At 40.3% G+C, this 23,435-nt stretch overlaps 1 protein-coding gene across 1 annotated transcript in view; it reads left to right on the top strand.

The window, feature by feature from the left end:
* Window positions 1–23,435, top strand: part of LOC149218955 (exocyst complex component EXO70A1-like) — a 175,069-nt gene that overhangs the window by 129,275 nt on the left and 22,359 nt on the right. Inside the window, exons 8-9 of the mRNA XM_089384183.1 lie at window positions 12,431–12,631; window positions 12,793–12,892. Of these exons, the coding sequence (XP_089240309.1) occupies window positions 12,431–12,631; window positions 12,793–12,892 (301 nt within the window). The remainder of the gene's footprint in view (window positions 1–12,430; window positions 12,632–12,792; window positions 12,893–23,435) is intronic.

The raw sequence follows: 23,435 nt of genomic DNA, 5'->3' as shown, positions 1-23,435 counted from the left end.
AATGAGCAAACAATAAAACACAGATTTTTTGGGCACTATTTTCAAGGAGGCGATTTTCTGCACAAAAATCGAGGTCTGTCCGTACAGTTCGTACGACCATCCGTACAGTCCATACAGTCCGTACAGCGGTTTTCCAGCTTGACTGTGAGGCACGAAAATGGGATAAGTTGTAAATTTTGCTTGCTGAAATTTTTGCTGAAGATTTTTCTCATTGTAAAAGGCATTTTTTCCAGAAATAAGAAAGAGCTCTAGAACTGGTTTTCCCCAAGAGTTGTAGGGGGTTTTTCCAGGGTCACATTGACAAAAAATCACTGTGTTTAAATGTTTTAAATGGCTGTTTGTACCTGCTGATTTTTATTTCTGCATTTTGCAACATTCTGTAAAATTTCTAGAATTTGTGTTTTCAACAATTTTTTATTTTTTATTTATTTATATATATATATATATATTTGTTTTTATAATTCAGTTGTTGAATGTATGGATATGGGAAAGGGCATTTAACTACATGGGAGAAATAAGGTGAAACTGAAAACCGGGGTGGGAAAACAGAAATTTTTACATGGTATCAGAGCTTGAGTGCTGAAGTGCAGTTTGGGACAGCAAGGAAGAAAATTACAGCCTGCTGATTTTTCACTCAGAAAATTCCAGCAAGCTGATTTTTCACAAACAACAGTTTTTATCTTTACTACAGCAGTGCTATTTTTCAGTTTTAGGACAACAGGATGTCATTGAGATTGAGGGTGGAGGATAGGTTGGATGGGCATACAAATTACAGTGTTTGGAAGGAGAGAATGCAGAGTATCTTTGAGGAGGTAGAAGTCTGGGATATCATGGTGCATACCACACAAAACCCTGTTGTTGTGCCTACTGATGCTACTCAGTTCGCTGCTTATAATAAAAAGAACAACAAGGGTAAGAGACTAATTCTAGATGGAATCAAAGACCATTGCATTCCTCATGTGAGAGGAAAGAGCAATGCCCATGAGATGTGGACAACATTGTCCAATCTCTACCAAAGTACCAATGAGAACCAGGAAATCGTTCTGAAGGAGAAGCTGAAGAACATTAAGATGGGTAATGATAGTGCATCTGGATATCTCACAAAAATTACTAATGTGAGAGATGAGTTGGCAGCAATTGGAGAGGCCATTCAACCAATTGAGTTGGTGCGGATTGTAGTGAATGGCCTCCCCCGTTCATGGATGAACTTTGCTGATGGGGTTTGTGCACGTGAGACCCTTCCCACATGGGAGAGGTTTTGGGATGATTGCATTTAGACAGAGATCAGGAAAGGTCAGCTTGGGGCAGCCAAGTCAGTTGAGCAGGATGAGGATGTAGCACTGTCAGCAAGAGGAAAGAAAGGCAAAGGGAAGAAGCAGGGTTCCACAAGCAATGGTGGGGGCAAAGGCAAAGGTAAAGGTAAACAGGATAACACACAGAAGGACTATTCCAAGGTGAAGTGTTGGAATTGTCAAAAGATGGGACACTATGCAGTTGTGTGTCCGGAGAAGAAGAAGAAGGGGAAGAACCAAAACGTGGCAGCTTCAGCAGAGGTTGAGGACTTTGCAGTTCGTTTTGACCAAGAGTTTGGGTTCACTGCGTATGAGTCCTCTAGTGCATGATCACCTGCCATACAGGTTCAGAGGGAGCATGCTTTTCCCTCGATTAGAGGAGCATCTTTGGGTATCTGGTATGTGGACAGTGGGGCTTCACGTCACATGACAGGAGTCCGTGAGTACTTCTCAGAGCTTTCAGAGAGTGGCACTGATATTGAGGTAGTACTCGGTGATGACAGAGTTGTCAGAGTAGTTGGGATTGGGACACTGACATTTCAAAAGGAGTCCAAACCTCCCTTGAAGGTGTCAGATGTTCTTTATGTGCCAGGGATGAGGAAGAACCTCATATCCGTCTCAGCTTTGGAGGACAGAGGATATGAGGTACTGTTCAGGGGAGGACAGGTGTTGATGTATCCCAGGGGCACTCCAGCTGATTCAGCTAGAGTTATAGGTGTACGCCATGCAAAGGTGTACAAGTTTGCATTCTAGTCCCTTGTGGCATTGAGCAGTAGTACCGACAGCAGAGCTAGCAGTTCTGAGCTTGTGAGATTTGGCACCGCAAGATGGGACATATGTATCATGGAGCCTTGAGGACATTGCGGGAGATCACTACAGGTGTGCCAAATTTCAGTGCTGATCACTTTGATACTTGCAGAGGATGTGCGATGGGCAAGTTTGCCAAATCCCCTTTTCCCAACAGTAACAGCAGAGCGACTGGGATACTTGATTTGATTCATTCCGATGTGAGCGGTCGGATGTCTCATGTTTCCTTTAGTGGATATGAATACTATGTTTTATTCATTAATGATCACTCCAGGAGGACCTGGATTTATTTCTTGAAGACCAAGAGTGAAGTCTTCAAGCGGTTTCAGGAGTTTAGAGCTCTTGTGGAGACAAAGACAGGTTGGAAGATCATGTCCCTGAGGTCGGACAATTGTGCGAAGGCAGGCATTAGGAGGGAGTTCACTGTTCCTTACAACCCTCAGCAGAACGGGGTTGCGGAGAGGAAGAACAGATCCATCGTAGGGGCTGCCAAAGCCATGTTACATGATCAGGGGTTGCCATTGTTCTTGTGGGCAGAGGCCTGCAACACTGCTGTTTATTTGCAGAACAGGAGTCCGCATTGTGCCTTGGGGCACATGACTCCGGAGGAGGCTTTTTCTGGGAAGAAGCCTGATATTGGTCATCTTCGTATTTTTGGGTGCATCACATACTCCTACATACCCAAGGAGAAGAGGACCAAACTAGAGCCCACCGCCGAGAAGGGTATCTTTGTGGGCTACAGTGAGACCTCAAAGGCCTTTCGGATTTACATTCCTGCACAGAGGAGAGTTGTTGTTAGGCGGGATGTGAAGTTCGAGGAGGACAGGGCCTTTAGGAGATCAAGAGAGTTAGAGTATTTGGATCAGCCAGACCCTCAGCAGCGGTTGAGTCAATCGCAGGGATCCAGTGGGCAGGGATCAGGGGGATCTGGAGGTACATCTATGAGGATGTCAGGTCCGTTAGTGAGCAGTGGGTCACCGAGCCAGAGGGGTGGTGCTCCGGGCAGCGTGCAGAGCAGTTCACAGAGCAGTTCACTAGGGAGTACATTGCTGGACGGTTCACACGGTACCTCAGCTTCTATAGGTTCAGGTGCAGGCAGGAGGACAACAGACAGACAGTCAGGAGTTCAGGCTCCTGATGATGATGGGGAGGAGGAGTTTCATTCTCCTATGGGAGAAGTGCACTCAGGGAAGAGGAAGCCCATGTGGCTTCAGGACACCTTGAGAGATGCCACATCTGTTGCTGAGCCGAAGAGGCCGGTCAAAGAGAGTAGACCACCTGAGAGGTTTTGTAGCTATATGGCAATGGTTACCAACATCCTTGACTTTGAGCCTTCTAGCTATGAGGAGGCAGTTAGTCAGCAGGTCTGGAGAGAGGCCATGTAGGAGGAGTATTCTTCTATCATGAAGAATGATGTTTGGGAGGTGGTGCCGAGGCCTGAGGGCAAATCCGTGGTTACTTCCAGATGGCTTTACAAGGTAAATGATGCTGCAGATGGCAGCATTGAGAAATTCAAAGCGAGGTTTGTGGCTAGAGTATTCTCCCAGGTAGAGGGAGTTGATTATGAGGAGACCTTCGATCCCGTGGCTCGATATACTTCGATCCGCTCTATTATATCGATAGCAGCAGAGATGGGTTGGAAGATCCACTAGATGGATCTGAAGACTGCATTTCTCAATGGCTTCATACAGGAGGAGGTGTACATTGAGCAGCCACAGGGCTTTGAGGTGCATGGGAAGGAGTCCCATGTGTGTAGACTGAAGAAGGCTCTTTATGGCCTGAAGCAAGCTCCCAGAGCTTGGTACTCCGGGATAGATACATACTTGCAGGGGTTGGGTTTCACAAAGAGTGAGGCAGATCCGAACCTTTACTTTATTGTGATAGGTGAGGAGCCTCTCATTCTGGTGCTGTATGTGGATGAATTGGTCATTACAGGTGCAGAGAGACGCATAGAACACTGCAAGAGAGATCTTGCAGCAGAGTTTGAGATGAAGGACATCAGCTTGATGCATTACTTTTTGGGTTTGGAAGTGTGGCAGGAGGAGGGGCATTTCTTCCTCGGGCAGGGGAAGTATATTGTGGACGTCCTTGGCAGATGCCACATGGAGGATTGTAGACCCATGTCGACACCGATGATCACCAACTGGAAGAAGCTTCATGCTTCGGATTCTGAGTTGGTGGATCCCACATTGTACAGGCCGCTGATTGGTTCCTTGATGTATTTGGTCAACATTAGACCAGATATTTGTTTTGCAGTCAACACGATGAGTCAGTTTATGTGTGAGCCTAGGAAGGTTCACTGGGTGGCTGCAAAACACATTTTGCGGTACTTGCAGGGGACAGTGGATTATGCTTTGGACTACAGGCAGGGGGATGGAGTGAGATTGGCAGGTTACACTGATTCTGATTGGGCAGGTTGTGCTTCTGATATGAAGAGCACTTCAGGGTGCTGTTTTGGGTTGGGTTCGGCAGTAGTGTCATGGTTCAGCCGGAAGCAGCAGTCAGTAGCATTGAGTTCAGCGGAAGCAGAGTATATGGCAGCCAGTCTAGCTAGTTGTGAGGCCATCTGGCTTTGCAAGATGTTGTTTGGCTTATTTGGTCAGCCGTTGAGACCTTCAGTGATTTACTGTGATAATCAGAGTTGCATTAAACTCATGGAGAATCCAGTATTTCATGACAGGTCAAAGCATATCGGGATCAAATATCATTTCGTCAGAGACTGTGTTCAGAAGGGCACTGTGAAGCTTGAGTATATTCCCACTGATGAGCAGGTTGCAGATATTCTTACCAAAGCCTTACCACGGGGCAAGCATGACTACTTCAGAGACAAGATGGGTTGGTGAGGAACACTTTCTTCGGTAAGAGGGAGTGTTGAAATTTGGTACCGGAGGACAGGTGGTTCCCTAAGGCTTTGATCTTTGGCCTAGGGAAAAGTGTCCAAAAGAATTTAATTTTTTCTCCTAAAGTGATTTTATAATTTTTATAAAGTCAAATCTAATTTAAAAGTGACTTTAAGTGATAAAGTTACTAAAGTCTAATTTTAAAGTGACTTTTATAAAGTCAATGAAAAATTATAAAGGAAAAGTGACTTCGGAAATAAATGACTAAGTGGGTCTTTATTAAAGTGGGGTGAATTAAAAAATAGAAAGTGAGATTTAAATGAGCATTTAATCTCAGCCCTAGATCTCAATCTATTTCAGCCATTGGATTTAGGGATCACCCAAAAGTCACTTAGGGTTGGATTAAGGGAGGAAAAGGAGAAAAAGATCATTCATTCTTTCATGAGCAGATTGAGAGAGAGAGAGAGCAAGAGAGCAAGGGAGATTTCTGGACAGGAAGGAGAAGGAGGCAGCAACTTGGCACACATTCCAAGGCAGCATTTCAGCAAATCCGTACAGCTGAATGAGCAAACAATAAAAGGCAGATTTTTTGGGCACGATTTTCAAGGAGGCAATTTTCTGCACAAAATCGAGGTCTGTCCGTGCAGTCCGTACGGCTGTCCGTACAGTCTGCACATCCATACAGTAGTTTTCCAGCTTGACTGTGAGGCACGAAAATGAGATAAGTTGTAAAGTTTGCTTGCTGAAATTTTTGCTGAAGATTTTTCTCATTGTAAAAGGCATTTTTTCCAGAAATAAGAAAGAGCTCTCGAACTGGTTTTCCCCAAGAGTTGTAGGGGGTTTTTCCAGGGTCACATTGACCAAAAATCACTGTGTTTAAATGTTTTAAATGGCTGTTTGTACTTGCTGATTTTTATTTCTGCATTTTTCAGCATTCTGTAAAATTTCCAGATTTTGTGTTTTCAGCAAAAAAAAAAAAATTTTTTTTTTTTTTTTTTTGGTCCAGTTGTTGAATGTATGGATATGGGAAAGGGCATTTAACTACATGGGAGAAATAAGGTGAAACTGAAAACCGGGGTGGGAAAGCAGAAATTTTTATAGTGCAGATGTTTATTTGCAACCACCACACATCCTTGGCTATGTATAGGGCTCACACGAGGAAGGAATTCCTCAAGCCCACTGATACTAGATATGCTAGCTATTTTCTCTTATTGGAGAGGATGCTAGAGGTACAAGCACCTCTACAATCCTTGGTTGTGAGTTCAGAGTGGGGAAGGTGGTCATAATCAAAGACAAACATGGGGAAGAAGGTCAGGCTTCAGGTGTTGGACAATGATTGGTGGGCAGATTGTTCTTATTTGGTGTCATTCTTGGGCCTTATTGTGGAGGTCATTCGTTACACTGATTCAGACGCTCCTAGTCTTGGAGAAATCTATGAGACCTTTGATAGCATGTTGGGTCGTGTGAAGGTAGCCATTCAGTAGAGGGAGCCCTCATTAGAGTTCTATACTTCCCAGATTCGACCCATCATTTAGCGTAGGTGGGATCACATGAACACACGTTTGCACATGGCAGCTTATGCATTAAACCCAAAATGGTATGTTGAGAGACTTGGGAGGGTGCCTCCTATTGATGATCCTGAGGTAAAGAATGGCTTCCTAGATGCAATTGCAAAGATGTACAACGAGGAGGAGGGGGAAAGATTTCGAAGACAATTTGTTCAATTTGCATCTCTTAGTGGCCCCTTCAACACACATGGTGCTCGGGCAGATCGCATAGTTCTAGCCCAAGATGGCCCGATTGGTTGGTGGAGGATGCATGGGAATGGTGCTCCAGAGCTCAAAGATCTAGCTATGCGTTTGTTGTCTCAGATTGCTAGTTCCTCTGCAGCAGAGAGGAATTGGTCCACATATAGCTTCATCCACTCTATCAAGAGGAACAAGCTTACCTATAAAAGAGCGAAGAAGTTAGTTGCTGTGCACAGTGCCCTACGTCTTGAGCATAGGAAGACACCTGAGTATTTGAAGGGACCAACAACACGATGGGATATTGATCCAGAGGATGATGCAGAGGTAGATATGGAGGAGAGACCTGATGAGAGACATATGGGGTTGGTTGGTGTGCCACTTAGCATGTTTGAGAATGCTAGTGATTCAGATTCAGATGGTGATATGGTTGATCCTGATTCAGCGGGGCATTACCTTGAGGCTTCAGCAAAATTATGCTCGTTTATCTTTTGATATGTTGATGTTCTTATGTTATTCTGACTCTATAAAATTTTGACTCTTGATGTATTAGACTTGACTTTAGTGTTTTATAATTCTATAAACTTTTGACTCTTGATGTATCAGACTTGACTTTTATAATTTTATGTCAATATTCAATGTTCAGTATTCAATGTTCATAGTAGGAACTGGAAGTGGAACATCAATATGGTTTAAACATTGATCATAATGTATGATGTATGATTATAAATTAGAATTTTAAATTTATATGATATTAGATAATGATATTCATATCAATGATCATGCTTTGCAGCTTTTCAATTCAAACCCAATTGTCATAGTGGACTCAATTTATAAATTATATTTTATATTTATAAGTTTTTAAGACCCTGACATCCCCCCACGTTCCCTAAAAAATGGTGGGAAGCTTTTGCATAGGCCGCTCCCGCGTATCCTCGCCCCCTCGTCCCGGAACCTTGGTGGAACATTGCAATTTTATATATCACTGCAAGGATCATATCAACTTGTATGAACGAAATTGACAGTTCTGAGACGAGAAGACATTCGAAACAAAAAAAGAAATCAAGCCTTTTCATCAGCAAGCTTTGAGGACAAAGCTTTTTGAAGAGGGATACAATGTTATGAATACAATATATCAAATATAAACAATGATGATAATCGTAATAATGATTAGTGAATTAGTAATTAGTGTTGAAGAGGCATGTCTAAATGGGACATGACTTTCCATGAAGAGGCACCTGCCTAGTATATAAGCAGTCCCCTCACTCTTATTTGTAACAACATTCTTATTCATACATTTTAATATATATTCTTGTATCCTAAATGGAGATCTACATATTCCAAGTATTTTGGAGTATTTATTTTTAACTTGAAAAACGAACTTTGTTTCTCATTTGGTTTCCTCAGAACAAGAACCCTTTATGAAAGATTCTCAGTAAATCAAAGAAGAACATGAAAGCTTTATCTCCTGATTGTATCCATTTAAAATGAGCATGAATTCAGGCTCCTTTATCTGCTAGCAACATGCCTCGTATCTTCTAATGAATTTCTCCAACCTCATTGCTTCCTCTTATAGAGTTGTATTATAAAGATCCTTCTCCAAAAGGATTCTGATTTATTGCAACTTTCCATGGCTGATCTAAGCTCTGCTCTTCGTTTTTGAGCTACCATTCTTCCCCAGCCATTGATAACTGTTCTGCAAATTCCAGATTCCCACCAAAGGATGCAACCCCTGTCCTTGTGGTCATGTTGGAGAGAGATTTCAGACTTTGTGAACAAGGGACCTAAATTCCTCTCAGTCCATGTGAGAAACATTCAGTCTGAACATAGAGCAGGTGAGTTTGTGTGGGACGTCCAATTGAAATAGAAGTGGTAATGGTGTTGTGATCTGAATCAACTCCACTCAAAATCACATAAACTGTATGTGATTTCCTGGAAAATTCGAGCCCCTAATCTGAACCATAAAATCTTTACAAAATGCTTTGAAGTTTTGAACACCGTCTTTGACCCCATGCATCTTGCGTTAGGTAATTTAAAGTTTAAACCATCCTCCACAATCCAATTCTTTCTTTTTCTTTTTAGCATTACAAATCTGAATAGATGCTTGACACCTGCACCAAAGCTGCTTTCCTGTTCCATTAATAACAAGGTAAGAAACACCTTCTCTGTTCGTAACCTATTCAACCATATTGAAATTCCCTCCCCAGTCCCTGTCAGTGCCAACAGCAAAGAGGCAAGCCAATGCCAAAGAATATTCCTATAGGAGCTAGAATTAGGAGTACAAACCAAACAAATCTGACTATTCTGTTCCTCAGCAGCAATGCTATACATACACACCTCTTCTTAGGATCTGTTATGTGATCCAGTACAAAGTACAAATCTTTGAAGAGAGTGAGAGATAGCAGAACTCCACCTCCTCACCTTTGTTTGTGTTATATCTTAATTCAAAACCAGTGGATTATCCTCTTGAAGGAACATCACATCAGGTCTGTCTTCTTTTAAAACTTCTGTCATGAGCTGCTTGTGACTAGGGATAGTCATCCCTCTTATATTACAAGAAAGCATGTGTTATGAATTAAATATATATAAAAATAATACAAATAATAATAATAATAATAATAATAATGATTAATGATTAATTAATTAGTAATTAGTAGTGAAGAGGCATGTCTCTAAAGACATGGCCACTCATGAGAGGGTAGCTGCCTAGGTATATAAGTGGCCCCCCTCATTTGTAACAATATCATCTCATATCTACTATATAATTATTATATAAATATATTACTGTCCTATAGTGGATATTTTTATATACCAGATCTTCTGTGTATTCCTCCGAGCATACGAACTTTGTTCATTACATTGATATCAGAGCATTCCTCTGAGTATACGAACTTAAAAAGATGTTTTTAACATTTTCATACAAAAAGAAAAAAATAACACTACAAGATGTCACATTGAAGCCAAATTCAGTAACACCAGAAGACATACAAGATATTTCAAAAGAAATCTTTCAAGAAGGAAAATTCAAAAAAGGTACTACAAAATATGCAAAGAGAAGTTAACCAAATCATCTCTGAAGAAATTTCTCGGCTTATAGACTTTAGTGAACAATTACTAACACAAATTAACAAGCTTAAGAGGGACACGAAGTCGCTAAAGACAGGTTAGAACAACATACTCAAGAAGAAGTATTGAATTCTGTAGTCGTAACAATACAATTTGAAGAAAATGGAACGAATATTGATCCAATCAATATTATAACTCAAGAAGAGGATAAACCAATTGAGGTCAACATATACTCAGAAGTTACAATTCAAACCTCAGAGATTTCAAGTGAAGATCCAACAAGTAACCAAGTGACTTCTGTACATAAAGGAAATCAAATACTTCAAGTAAATCAAGAAATCGACACAACAACGTTAAAGGGAAATCAGATCACAAGAATTCCTTATCGACATTTGAATCACAAGAGAAGACATGATAGTCAATATACGGATCTGTATCACTCAACATAAACAACAAAGTTTTGTTCCGAAGAAAATTGAAGTTTGCACAATTCAGTCGGATGATAACAATTTATTACAAATTTACAGTGATTGAAAGATTCCACAAAAGATTGATTTAGGATGGTCAGATACCTTCTCAATGCAACAATATTGATTTAGGATGGTCAGATATCTTCTTAATGCGACAATTTTGTTTATCACTCTAAGGATCTTATCATCATGTAATAACAAAGATGACAACTTGAACTCCGAAATATACAAAAAGATTAAAAAGACAGAAACAAATGAGACGCCTTGTCAGCAATAAGCTTTGAGGACAAAGCCTTTTGAAGAGGAAGGCAATGTTATGAATAAAATATATATAAAAATAGTACAAATAATGTAAATAGTAATAATAATGATTAATGATTAATTAACTAGTAATTAGTATTGAAGAGGCATGTTTCTAAAGAGATGACCACTTATGAAAGGGTACCTGCCTAGGTATGTAAGCGGGACCCCTCATTTGTAACAATATCATCTCATATCTACTATACAATTCTTATATAAATATATTACTGTCCTATAATAGATATTTTTATATATCAGATCTTCTGAGTATTCCTTTGAGTGTACGAACTTTGTTTGTTGCAACAAGGACAGCTTCATTCCAGAATGATCTTCTTCATTAGGCTGCCAGATCTGTTATCCAAGACAAAATTACCAAGCGGAACATTAATGTGGGCAGGAGGTTTCTTAGCAGCATCCTTGTAGCATCCCTCTTTTAAAAAAAAAATTAGGCAAGGGTATCACAATTTGTAATCCTTTTTCTCATTACATTTACTTTGCCAACCAACATCAGTATCCAAACCTGAACAGAATCTGGAGCTATCTTGAGAATTTTCTCATTTGTGAAGAGGGCCTTCATGCATTTGAGCCACTGGAACAGAAGTGACAGAAGACAGAGGGGGCTGCTTTCCCTGACGTTCCCCAGAAGGCTACGAGGTATTCTGTTGCACAAGGATCGCAGTGTGGGGCTGTTATGGAGGAGGTTTAGATTTCCTGAGGGGACAGTCTCAATTAAGATGCTTCTAGGTTGACATGCAAAGTGTGTATTGGGCAAATATAGATATTCAACACTATGTTGCTAAGCTCCCCACCATAGTAATACCATTATATATTGAGGAAATTTTATGTTTACATAAACCCCTATACATGCCCAAGGATTGGCTTCAAAGAAATTTCTCCTGCCATCTGGGGTTATTGACCAAATCTCTGATCAAACATATCAACTGGAGGTCTCATATCAATCTATAATGGGTAATTAGCCTGGTTGATTTCCTCTGGGTTCAATTAATGGCTGCAAAATTAACATATGGCAAGCTACCACCTATGTTGTATCATATGTTTTAGTGTTTTTGAACATTTTCAGTTCATTTATGTATGCTTTTTCTTAGTTCTTTTGTCATCTGAAAATGTAGGCATATGTTGCTGCAATCTGTTTGAGTTGATATATGTCCTCTATCTCTTGTACCTGGTAGCTATGCTTGAATATGGCAATGCTCAACAAGGATATTATAAAGAACAAAGAAAGGCATGGCCAGAATTAATGTTCAGGAAGAGAAATCAAACACGGGTACACTAAATGCCACATTTCCTTCTTTCATACTCACAACTTCTCCCACAACATTTTGCTTTTCCATCTCAATATGGGTATTGAAGATCTTATTAACAAAGAGAACACTGTACAGCAGATTCTGTCATATATGGATCACATAATCATAATCCTTTATTGGCAAATTTATTTTGGATATCTCAGGGATTCAGGTAAGAAGGATGATTTGGCTATTTACGTTTAGGTGATTTTTTGAAAAATATGACCTACGCAGAGGTTGGTCAGTGATGTTTGAGCACCTTTGAGTGAGGTGGTGATTTTTTAATTTATAGGAAATAGTATTGTATAATGTTAACAGTGAAGAAGTGAAGTAAATTCCATGAGTTTGATTTTGCCAAGGAAGGAACAGAAACCCGATAGGCAGTTGGACTTGTCAGACAGCATTACTGAAAGTCCCAGCTATTAAGAGATTTTTAATCTGAAGAGTCTATTTACAAAGTAATAAATTCTGTTGTATGTTTTACACTCAATTTATCTGATGTTTTTTCATGGATGGAATCATGTGCATGTTTGTTCTAGAGTTAACCATTATATACTTTTGCTAAATATCACATTGTTCATTTCCCGGAAATTCTGAACATTGCAGTTACCAATCAACATTGAAGCAACTTTTTCAAGAAAATGGGAATGGAGGTTCTTCAAATTCTCAGTTGGCGGTTGCAACAAAGCGAATAATGTCTGCACTTCAAACCAATCTGGATGGGAAATCGAAGCAGTATAAAGATCCTGCACTGACACATCTCTTTATTATGAACAACATTCACTACATGGTTAGATCTGTACGCAGGTGAATACTTATCAGAGCTGTGAAAAAGTGTACAAACTTGGCATAGTGTTATTGCACTCATTGGCTGTGTAGTGCTTGTGATCAGATTCCATAGCATGTTATTCATTTTTTATATGAAACAGTGTAAAAGCAATGTTAAATTCTGATTCCCTACTTTACAGGTCAGAAGCAAAAGATTTACTGGGGGATGAATGGGTACAAATTCATCGTCGAATAGTACAGCAGCATGCAAATCATTACAGAAGAAATGCTTGGGGCAAGGTATAATTCAATGAATCTACAGTGAAACAATAGATTTTTGTGCAGTGTAATCTTTGCACAGCTAATTGCCTGGAAGGAAGTTACCAGAAAAATGAATGTGGCAATGATTTGGCTGGAGATGCAATGGATTTTCAAAACTCCAGGATTTGTTTGGGGATTCACCTGAATAATTCTTGTGAAAATAAATAGGCATACAAACCTACATTCAATATCAGGTTCTTATGGTTTTAGACATTATAAAAGACTACTCATTAAATATGACAATAGTATGTTTTGTTAAAGTTAGTGATTTTCAATTTTAGGGTTGTATTTCAGCCCCTATACAAACCTACATTCAATATCAAGTTCTTATGGTTTTAGACATTATAAAAGATTACTTATTAAATATGACAATAGTATGTTATGTTTTTTAAAGCTAACGATTTTCAATTTTACAGTTGTATTTCAGCCCCTAAAGAGTTATATTAGTAGCTGGAATAATTCTAATTTTTGGTAAATGCCTATGTTACCGGGATATGGAAATGGATCAGGACACAGAAACGGATCTGCCAAATTTTTGGAAAGTCAGGATATGGATACGGCAAGGATATGTCATAGTACAAAAATATGTAATAAATTAAAAAAACATATTCAAAGTTCAAAAACAAAACCATTCATGAATCACAACATTAGCACTGAATTCATTAGATAATTTATAAATCCAAACACTGAAATGGTGCATCGTGCCTCATACAAAATAAGCGTTTCTCTTATCAATGGCCACTCTACTAGTATGATAAAGTAGAGTGGGTTTAACGACAAATCCTCAAATGGGTCTACATCCTCATCATCTACATATTGCAACTCTCCATCATGAATAGATGATGGTGGGCTAGTGTTAATTTTAGGTATGTTCTATGCAAAGAGCAATTTATTTCTATTCTCACAGTTAGCTCAATATCTTTTCCAGATTAGCAATCACATCAGCATTAAAGTAAACCGCAGATAGAACATAAACATAAATCGCAGAAGACAAGCCAAGACAAGAGGACACAAGATGTGGCGCCAGCCAGGGACAAACCCCAATGTGGGGAAACCCTTGATCAATTCTTCTTTTATGTTTTTCAATAGTTCAGGAGAGAGAGAGAGAGAGATAGTACATTTACAACAGAAGTCAACACATTGACTTTCTATATCTACATGAGATCAGTTGAAGACATACTGCTTCAACTGATTCTCCAAGGTGACTCCTCCACCTATCATAGTGCTGCATCTCGTCCACTTGCTGCACCATGCTGCACTTATCATCACAGTGCTGGACCTTAAAGGCCATGCTATGCACTTCATGTTGCTACTCCTGTCACTGTGCTGCTCCAATCATTGAGCTGCTCTTATCATGGATCTGCACCCAATGTTGTACTCATTGCTGTTCTGCACTCAATGCTGCACCATCACAGATCTGCACTCAATGACTGCTATGCTGCACTTCATCATCAGTTGGACCTGTCACTGTGTTACACCCAATCATACACTCAAGGCATACTGCAATATATCATCATCATCATGCTGCAATACCTTGTTGCTATACTACTCACATCATGCTGCTGCAATACTTATGATGCTTTTAACATACAACATCCACTTTGCTGCGTATCAGCCTTAGCTGTTTTTTATGGCTTGCAGCCTAGCAGAGCGGCTAGGCTATAGTTACTTAAGACTGCCTTATTTATCTTGCTGTTACCAACAACATACAAAGATATCAATGCTGTCCATCTAGACTTCTATACGCTATGATGAGGGCTCCTCTTGCTGCGGCTAGGGCTTCATTAACTAGCTGAGATTAAGGGCTGCACAAACAGCTACATTTGTCCTACATATGCTGCGGATTATGGCTGCACTTTACAGCGGCTTGACAGCAGATTAGGGCTCCTCCTTGGACAGCAGATTTGAGCTCTTCTTAGCTGCGGATCAGGCTTCCTCAACTGCGGATTAGAGCCTTCCTCCAAACAGTGGATAGGGCACATCCCAACTGTGGCTAGGGCATGAACTGCGGCTTGATGTATCCTCCTAGGACTGTGGCTAGGGTTCTTAAGGACTTCTTTTGTAGCGTATAGATGTTCCCTTAGACAGCTGATAGATCTCTTATCAAACTGTGGCTAGGCATCTCCTTTACTTGTGGCTAGATAACTTCATTGACTGCGTATAAGGAGACTCCTTTGATCAGCGGATTAGGGCTCTTCTGTACAGTGGTTAGAACCCTTTTAGGAAAGCGTATAGGTCTCAATTAGGCTTCTTCCTTCACTGCGTCTAGGGCTTCTCTGTGACTGTAATTTAGGGCAGTGTATAAGTTTCTCCATGGCTGAAGCTTGATCTTCATTAGGGCAGCGTAGACTTTATTTCCATGCCAGCGTAGGTGTTTCTTCATGATAACAGAAGGGCTTCTTCCATGGCTGCATTAGACTTCTCCATTAGAGCAACGTAAAGCCTATTCTCCCATGACTGCATTTAGATCTAGGGCATGTTATCTTAGGGCAGCGTATATCCTAGGGCACTCCCTCTAGATCTCATCTTCATCAAACCCAAAACAGGATGAAGAGAGATCACAAGAGTGAGTGAGTGTCAAATGACTTAAAGTCCTCTTCTATTTATACTAAAACGTAGAGCACAAGAGGGGGTTATTTGGTTGCTGGCCGACCTTGATGAATTGTCCATAACACAAATAAATTAATATCTCCATGAATACTTATCGGAATCGGATGATCTTTAGATCAATCCTACACCTCTCGATGAAAGGGATCCAAGAAAAATATCAGCTTCCATTAATAAGATGACCCATATGGAGTTTGGCCCTAGTTGCCAATTTTAACAGCGAGGAATGTCAAAAGTTGCAGCAAAAGTAGGCATTGGTTTTGTAGCATCCTTAAGTAGGTTGAGCTAATTCATGGCATTCAATGTCATGTGTAAGTCAAATATCTCAGGTTCCACATCCCACATTCTACGTATACCTTTCTTATACTCTGGAGTAGAATGTGATAGAAGACGAAGGTTGGAATGAACATGTGCAAGATCATTGGCCTTTATTGCTCCCAATTTGTTTAACTTCATTGAATGGAAGAAACCATATGTACTCCAATTCCTCTCAGTTGATCAAGGACTGGCAACCTGCGATAACAACCTCGTGGCTAGAGTTGACAGATGAATGTTGTCCCTGCTATGGAAGCCCCACCAAGTAATAGGATCCATATGCCCTCGATCATCCATGGCTAGAGGATATAAAAAGATACTAGTGGATTACACAAATTCTCCAAATTCCTTGCGCACTTCCTTTGCAATTCCTACGTCCTTGTATATTTCCTCAAAGTTGTCTTATATCCCTATACCACTTCAGAATCCTTATTGGGTGTTGTTTTACGAGGTAAACACAATACTTTGGAATTGTAGTATTTGGGGTATAGTGCATAGGCCAAAAGGTTTAATGGCGTGGTCATTTTGTTCCGCCTTTTGGTAACTATGCTCGTCACTTCATTGTAAAATACTTCAAAGGGGTCACTTTCACTTTCTTTGATAATTTCCCTTATTCTCTCTAGCACACTATCTATGATTTTGTAAAATGTCGAGGTAATTTTCTGCCTAGGGTTTCTTAGATCCCTTTCTGTTTAGAGGGAAAAAGACAGAGATTTGTTCTAGGGAAAATATATTTTTCAAACTGATGCTATTCTTCTATCAATATTGGCAACAATGCACAACCTTTAATAAATAATTCAAACAATACAATGCAAATCTAACCATTAAGTAATTCAGCCCATACGATCATAAACTGGATTCAATCATTCAGTTCAGTGCAACCAGTCCCATTGTAATTCAAACAAATTTAAGACAGAGTTCCACTAACACTGAACCCTATTAACTGACCCAGTTGCACTACTCTATTAAATGTGATTTTGACTAGAGCCACATCAGAATGAAACCCTCAATATGCATCATATAGATTAACTATGCCTCTGTTCAAAACTACTCCATAAGACATACAACACTAAAATTCAATCTGACTTGAAGGGTCTCACTAATGAACTTCGTTGGTTATGTCCAAAACCAAGTAGCAAAGCTTACCTCGGAAGATTATGCCCCACTACAGAATTCAATAAGACTTGCTCGATCTACTCGCTTAACTCGCTTAACCTTTTATTTAGCCTTGATCTGCCTAAGAGAAATATCACGACCTCTTTCCAGTCAATTTCACATGTATTCGGTCAACAAACATTATGTTCTGCCTCAATGCATGTGATATTTTATGGCCACAGACATTTCCAATTTCTTAGAAATTTTGGCCCACTAGCCCCAAGTACCAAGGCAGCCTCAAGGATGAAAATTCACATGAATCCCAACCTCAAACAAATTCGCTCATTTCCAAATTCTCCCTTTGTTCCGTCTTAATTAGTGTCAAAATCTTGTCTCTGCCCTTAGTCATATGAAACCCAATCTCCAAAATGATTGTGTCTCGCTTCAGAAATTTAGGGATATGTCCTTGTTGCTTTTAGACAAACTTGCAGGGCCACAAATTAGGTTGATCTTCCTAGGGTTTCCACAGAGTCTCATTGTTCTTTTAGATGCTCGATTTTCCTATGGCTAGAACAACGAAACAAAGAGAAAAAGGGAGAATAACTTCGTTGCTTCCTTAGACAAATGATTCCTGTGCCAGAACAAGGAAGAGTGACTAGGTAGGGTGGGATCACCTCCACCGAAACTAGTTCAGAAGAGAAGATGACATCTTAAAACCTCAGAGCCCCAGGCTCAACCAAAACAGAGCAGAAATAACCCAATCCAAGACATGTCTCAAATGAGGGGTCTTCTCGTAAATTAATTGAGTTCGCCCCCAAGTCCCAACTTTTGGGATTTTTACCCAAGCACCCCCAAAACTTGCCCAACATTGGGTGTTTTGGGGTTTTTTCTCATTTATCGAGGACTATGGCCGACGAGGATCGATAAGCTATTTTGTCCCTTGGGTTAATTAATCCCTCGGGAACATTACAACCCCCCTTCCTGACATTTCTTGTCCCCAAGCAATGATAGATCTGGTTGCAACAAGCTTTGTCTTTTTAGAAACCCTTCTTCAACCATTGTAACTCTCTTCCTTTCCAGATGATTAAGTTGTTGCTCCCACTCATTTCATCATTAGTGAAATTTGCGCAAAAGATGCAGTTGTAAATCTCTAGGAATGGTTCGTTTGTGGTGGATCCTCTCTTAAATAGTGAACTTGTTACAATTCCTTTCATGGGTTGTCCATAATGTACTGTTGGCTCCTTTGAAGGTGACTTATTCCCATCTTCTTGGTTACTCCCTTTTATGCGTGGTTGGTTATTGAAAATATTCAGCCTTGTGTGGAAAAACCAGGGCTGTGGGGGAGCCCCCCCAGAATCTACACTTGAAGTGCACTGTGAGCGGGAGCGCCCTCTCGAAATTCGCTCCCTATGAGAGCAAATTTCGGAAGCTCACTCCCACAATTTTTTTTTTCGCTCCCCACTTTTCTTCGCAAAAAAATTCCGCAAAAACGTTCAAAACACTATTTTTTCCAAGACACAAGAATTTTTGAGTGGGGTGGCCTAATATTCAAGCCTGTAGCGCTAGTATTGATATGCAATTCATGGTAACGGTAAATTCTTAATGTAAAAGTGGCATTCTACTTTATCTTTCATTTTCATCCTTTTACGTAAATTTTTAATATTACCATGAAATGACTCAGGATGTTTGAGAGTGGTTCTGATCTCATTGGATTTTATATGGAGAAAATAGAATTTTAGATCTCACATAAAATCCAGCAAACTTATCAGTTTTTCAGGGTTTCAAGGTTTGGAGGATTGTAATATTTCCATTGGATTTAGTCATGTACTAGGGTATGGAACTGGTATTTAATCAAGAGCACCAAACCCTCTAAGTATCTTGATGTTAGTGACATTGGTTGTCAAACTTCTCTATCACGGTCCTACTAAAAATGTACCCATCACTTAAACAAAATCTTGACTTGACATGCTATGTTTTTTTCTATCTTATGTTAGTGCTTAGAGGGTGATATTAATGACAAAGATCCCAAGATAGGCAATGGTTTTGATGATATGTAGGTATTTGTTGTAGCATGATTTTTTTGGATGCTAGAGGCCATGTAGAGCCTATTTGTTGATGTATTTTTGGTTCAGGGATGGATTGCACTCGATGCTATATGGTTTTGTGCACCCTTACATGATATATAAATGAGAACCTGTAATTTGTGGACCTATGGTTGATGAAGATTATAACTACTAGATGAATGATGTTATATGGTTTAATCCATGTTTTTATGTTTTTTATCACTAATTCATCATTCTACATGCTTTTGTTGACATATATGCATCAAAATATATATTATATAAAATTCGCTCCGAAAATTACTCGACCGTAGAGCTTTTGAAAACGTCGCTCCCCGCTCTCGCTCCCAAGCATCCATAGGAAAAACAACCCATCAAATAGTATAAATTTAGTGGCAACAATTCCTCTTGAAATCTTGCAACCCTTTGCTTTTGACAAAAATGTTGTGGCAACCTTCATAATGTCTATTTGACTTGTAGGTGGGTTATAAACCATCTCACTGCCATGATTTGGATCCTTTCAAGAAGCAATTGTGCTGTTGCGTACCCCTTTTTACACTCCTTGATGTCCCTCGTATAATCAACGCGACCTGTGCCCCTTTTCTTGAACCCTTTGGAACAATCTATCACAACTTGCTCTCCTTCTTGGCCCTTGTTAGCATCAACAACCTGATCTATACATGTTGGTGTATAGTTCTTGGGCTAAGGATGAAAACTTCCCGCTGGTTTGTTATGTGTAGTTCTGACCTCACTGGATTGTATGTTGTGGCATGCAGTTCTCCAGCTGACATGCAGGTGACTTCTCCTTGTTTGGGTATAACCTCCATTTGCTGAACTGTGACAGTGTGGGGACTACGATTGGTCATGCCTTTCAGAAATACCTTGTTTCCCTTTGGGTCTCAGAATACCATTTCCATCGTTTGGTTTTTCATCACAATTCGTCCCAACAAGTACAACCATTGAACTCCCAACACTATGTTAGTATCTGCAAATTTTATTACATAAAAATCATCAGTAAGCGTATACTTACCAAGAGTGATGCTCAACTAAGTGACTACTTGGGTACATGCCATATGATATCCATCAGCTACCCTCACTTCGAGGCATTCAAATTCCTGGACAGGGATGCCTCTCCTTACCACTACGGTTGCATCAATAAAGTTGTATGTTTTTCCGCCATCTATCAATACTACGACATGTTATCCTTGTACAATGCCCTTGATATTGAAGTGTGATATTTAGGTACTCCTGAGAGTGTCGATAATATCTCCTTCAATTTTGGAAAGTCGTTTCCTCAATGCTTTTAGGGGTGGTGCTCCTTCATAGATGTTAAGCTCCTTGCTTGGCGGCTACATTGTATCACTCTCATTGTGACTATTGGGTAGTACTTCAATGTAGTGAATCTTCCCTTTTCCCAAACATCGGTGACCTGGTTCCCATGGCTCTTTGCAAGTGAAACAAAGCTTCTTTCTCCTGAGCTTGTTTCAAGTCTCTTTATCTAGTCGATCTTTCTTGGTCTCATTGTCCAGAGATATCTTCTTACTCTTGTCCTTTGGAATGACTGGTGGCATGGGTGGAGCCTTCACTTTTGATGTTGCACCTCCATATCTCACTTCTTCTAGATGGCATCCTAAAGGGTTGTGGGATCGAATGCCTTGACCCAGCCTTATAGGTGTTTAGCTAATGCCTCCATGAAAAGCATCACTAATCGTTCTTTAGATATGTCTGTCACCATGACTACGATTCGCTCCAATTCTACAATAAACTCTTCGTGCAATCCAATTTGTTTGAGTTGTGCCAATTCTCTGAAGTGTATATCCAGATTCTTTCGATCAAATCTATCTATCAGCCTTTGCGTAAAGTCTATAGGAGAAGTGATGTTTGCATGCCCAATTGTAACCAATCCATGACACCACCATTCATGTGCTTCTCCTTCTAGGGGTAGCGTGGCAAATTGAATAGTATTTGTTACTTGCATGGTATTAAGTCGGAATTAGGTGTCCAACTTTTGCACCCAAGCCCTAGCTGAGCATTTTGATGCCCCATCAAAAGAGGGGATGGGTAGCTTCCCTACCTTTTGAGCCAAATATGGATTCCGTTAATCCCTGGGTCTATTCTAATATTTGATGTTGCTATACTCCTGGATGGTTAGGGCTACTTGAGTGTTCTATTCTAGTGATGCGTACTCTCGAAAGTATTCATGAAAGAACCTATTTTGCTTTGCTTCTTCTTGGGTCATTGTCTATTATTGGTTTAAAAATTGAGGGAGTAAGCGTTCGAGGTTCCTTCCATTGTTTGCCTGGTTGTGTGTTTGAGGCACAACATTGGAGAAAATAGGGTTATGGCTATTGTTTCCTTCAAAACCAACCCTCTTACTTGTGTTCAACCCATTATTACCAAGATTATTGATGCCTAGGACAATGGCTTGAGCCATCTGTTTTTACCCCTCCAGTAGCACGTTGGTCGTTTGCTGTTGTTGGTGGTGTATTGCATTTAGTAGGATACTAGGATCCTGATCCCCTTGCCTCGTGTGATCTCCCATTGTTGGCTGATGGTTTTTCCTCTTTTTTCTTATAGTGACGTTGCTTGTATGCTCTGGAAGCATTCAAAGTTGATGCATTCACAACTCGCAGGACTTGTGAGCTCTGTACCACAATAAAATGTTGAGATAATTTTTTGCCTAGGGTTTCTTAGATAGCTTTTTGTTTAGAGGAAAAAAGACAGAGATTTGTTCTAGGGAAAATATGTTTTTCAAACTAATGCTATTCTTCGATCAACATAGGCAACAATATAATTCCACAGTGGACAACCTTTAATAAATAATTCAAACAATGCAATGCAAATCTAACTATTTAGTAATTCGGCCCATATAATCATAAATTGGATTCAATCATTCAGATGAGTGCCAATATTAATGTGTATTAATATGAATATGTGTTAGAGTGGTCCAAAAGACATGGATCAAGCCAAATCTAATCTTAGTTGTTGATTAGGGACTTAATCTCGACCCAGGAAAAGTATAAGAGGAGGCTTGAGGGTCACTTGGAGAATACACCAGAGTGATCAGTGATTCTATTCTCTAGATCAGGGTTTGCTAAGAAAGATAGAATCAGTGATCGGTAGAGCAGCTGAGGGGCATTGAGTACACAGAGACAGAGAGGCAGAGATAGTGCCGGGATCGCAGCAGAGTAGCCAGAGAGAGAGACGCAAGAGCAGCTAGTGCTCATGCAAGGCCACGCAGAGGCAACTAAGTGCTGTGTAGAGCACTAGAGGGGCCAGCGTAGCTGACGCAGAGGCTCAGAGAGCTGACAGAGGCCAAGATAGGTTGACGCAGAGCCAACGCTGGGCTAGGAGAGGCTGACACAATCTAGATTGGGCAGACGCTGGGTTTTTTGGGATAGATTGGTGCTGAGTAGCTACCGAAAGGATTATCTGGGGTTTCAGCCAGTAGATTTGTCAGAAACCGAGAGTTATTACTACTAAGGAAATTGTCTGTTGTGTAGGCTAGTTTCGACACCCAGATTGTACTTTGATATTGCTTAATAAGAAAACCCTTAGATAGTTGCACTGGTTTTCCCACATTGGGTTTTTCCAGGGACATTAGTCCAAAAAGAATGGTGTCATGTGGTGTGTTTGTTCTTGTTTCTTTTAGTCGTTGATCTGTAATATGTTGAGCATGCACTAGTGTTTATTTTCAGTATTTACATTGTAAATAACTTGTTAAGGAAGATAACAAGTAGGTAGGAATAAATCAGATAAAGTGCATGGAGGGTTTCTAACTAAGTAAACTTAGAAACTTCTACATGGTATCAGGACGTGATTGTAGATCACAGGAGGACTAAAAGACATCAGCCGAGCGGAGTATTAGCAGCAGAAAACAATTGTCCCGAGGTGAGAAGCTGTTTCTAGCAATGCAGAAGCCAAGGAGTGTGACACAGAGCCAGCCAGGGCCATGCAGAGGAAGCCGGGAGCTGTGCAGAGCCCCAGAAAGGCCAGCGTTGCTGACGCAGAGGGCCAGAGGGGCTGACGCAGTTCACAGAGAGGCAGTTGTTGGGGTCTAAAAGGCTGCAGGAATATTGCAGAGTGGAGCTGGTGAGGTACTGTAGTCATAACAGTACCTGACAGAGCAGGGCCAAAGGAGTTGTTATTGAGGGTTTCTAGCCGAGGAACCCGGATCAAAAGTGCAGCTGCATAAGTTGATCAGAGTAGGGGGCATCTCGACAAGTGGCAGAAGGATTTCCAAGAGGGAAATCAGGACTTAGAGGGAGTCCAGAAGAGAACTTCCAGACGGAAAGTAGAGACTGAGAGGAGTCGAACAGAGAATTTCCAGGAGGGAAGTAGAGGAGCATCATAACACTACACAGGGTAAGAGACCAGGACAGACTGGACGGAGCAGAGGTTATTTATTTATTAGTTTTTAATCGTGTGTATAGCACCCTATTTCG

The sequence above is a fragment of the Pinus tabuliformis genome, chromosome Q (assembly GCF_031772625.1).
Source record: "Pinus tabuliformis cultivar Carrire ecotype Pingquan chromosome Q, CPIR1, whole genome shotgun sequence".
Lineage (NCBI taxonomy): Eukaryota > Viridiplantae > Streptophyta > Pinopsida > Pinales > Pinaceae > Pinus > Pinus tabuliformis.
This window is presented reverse-complemented; position numbering and strand designations above follow the sequence as displayed.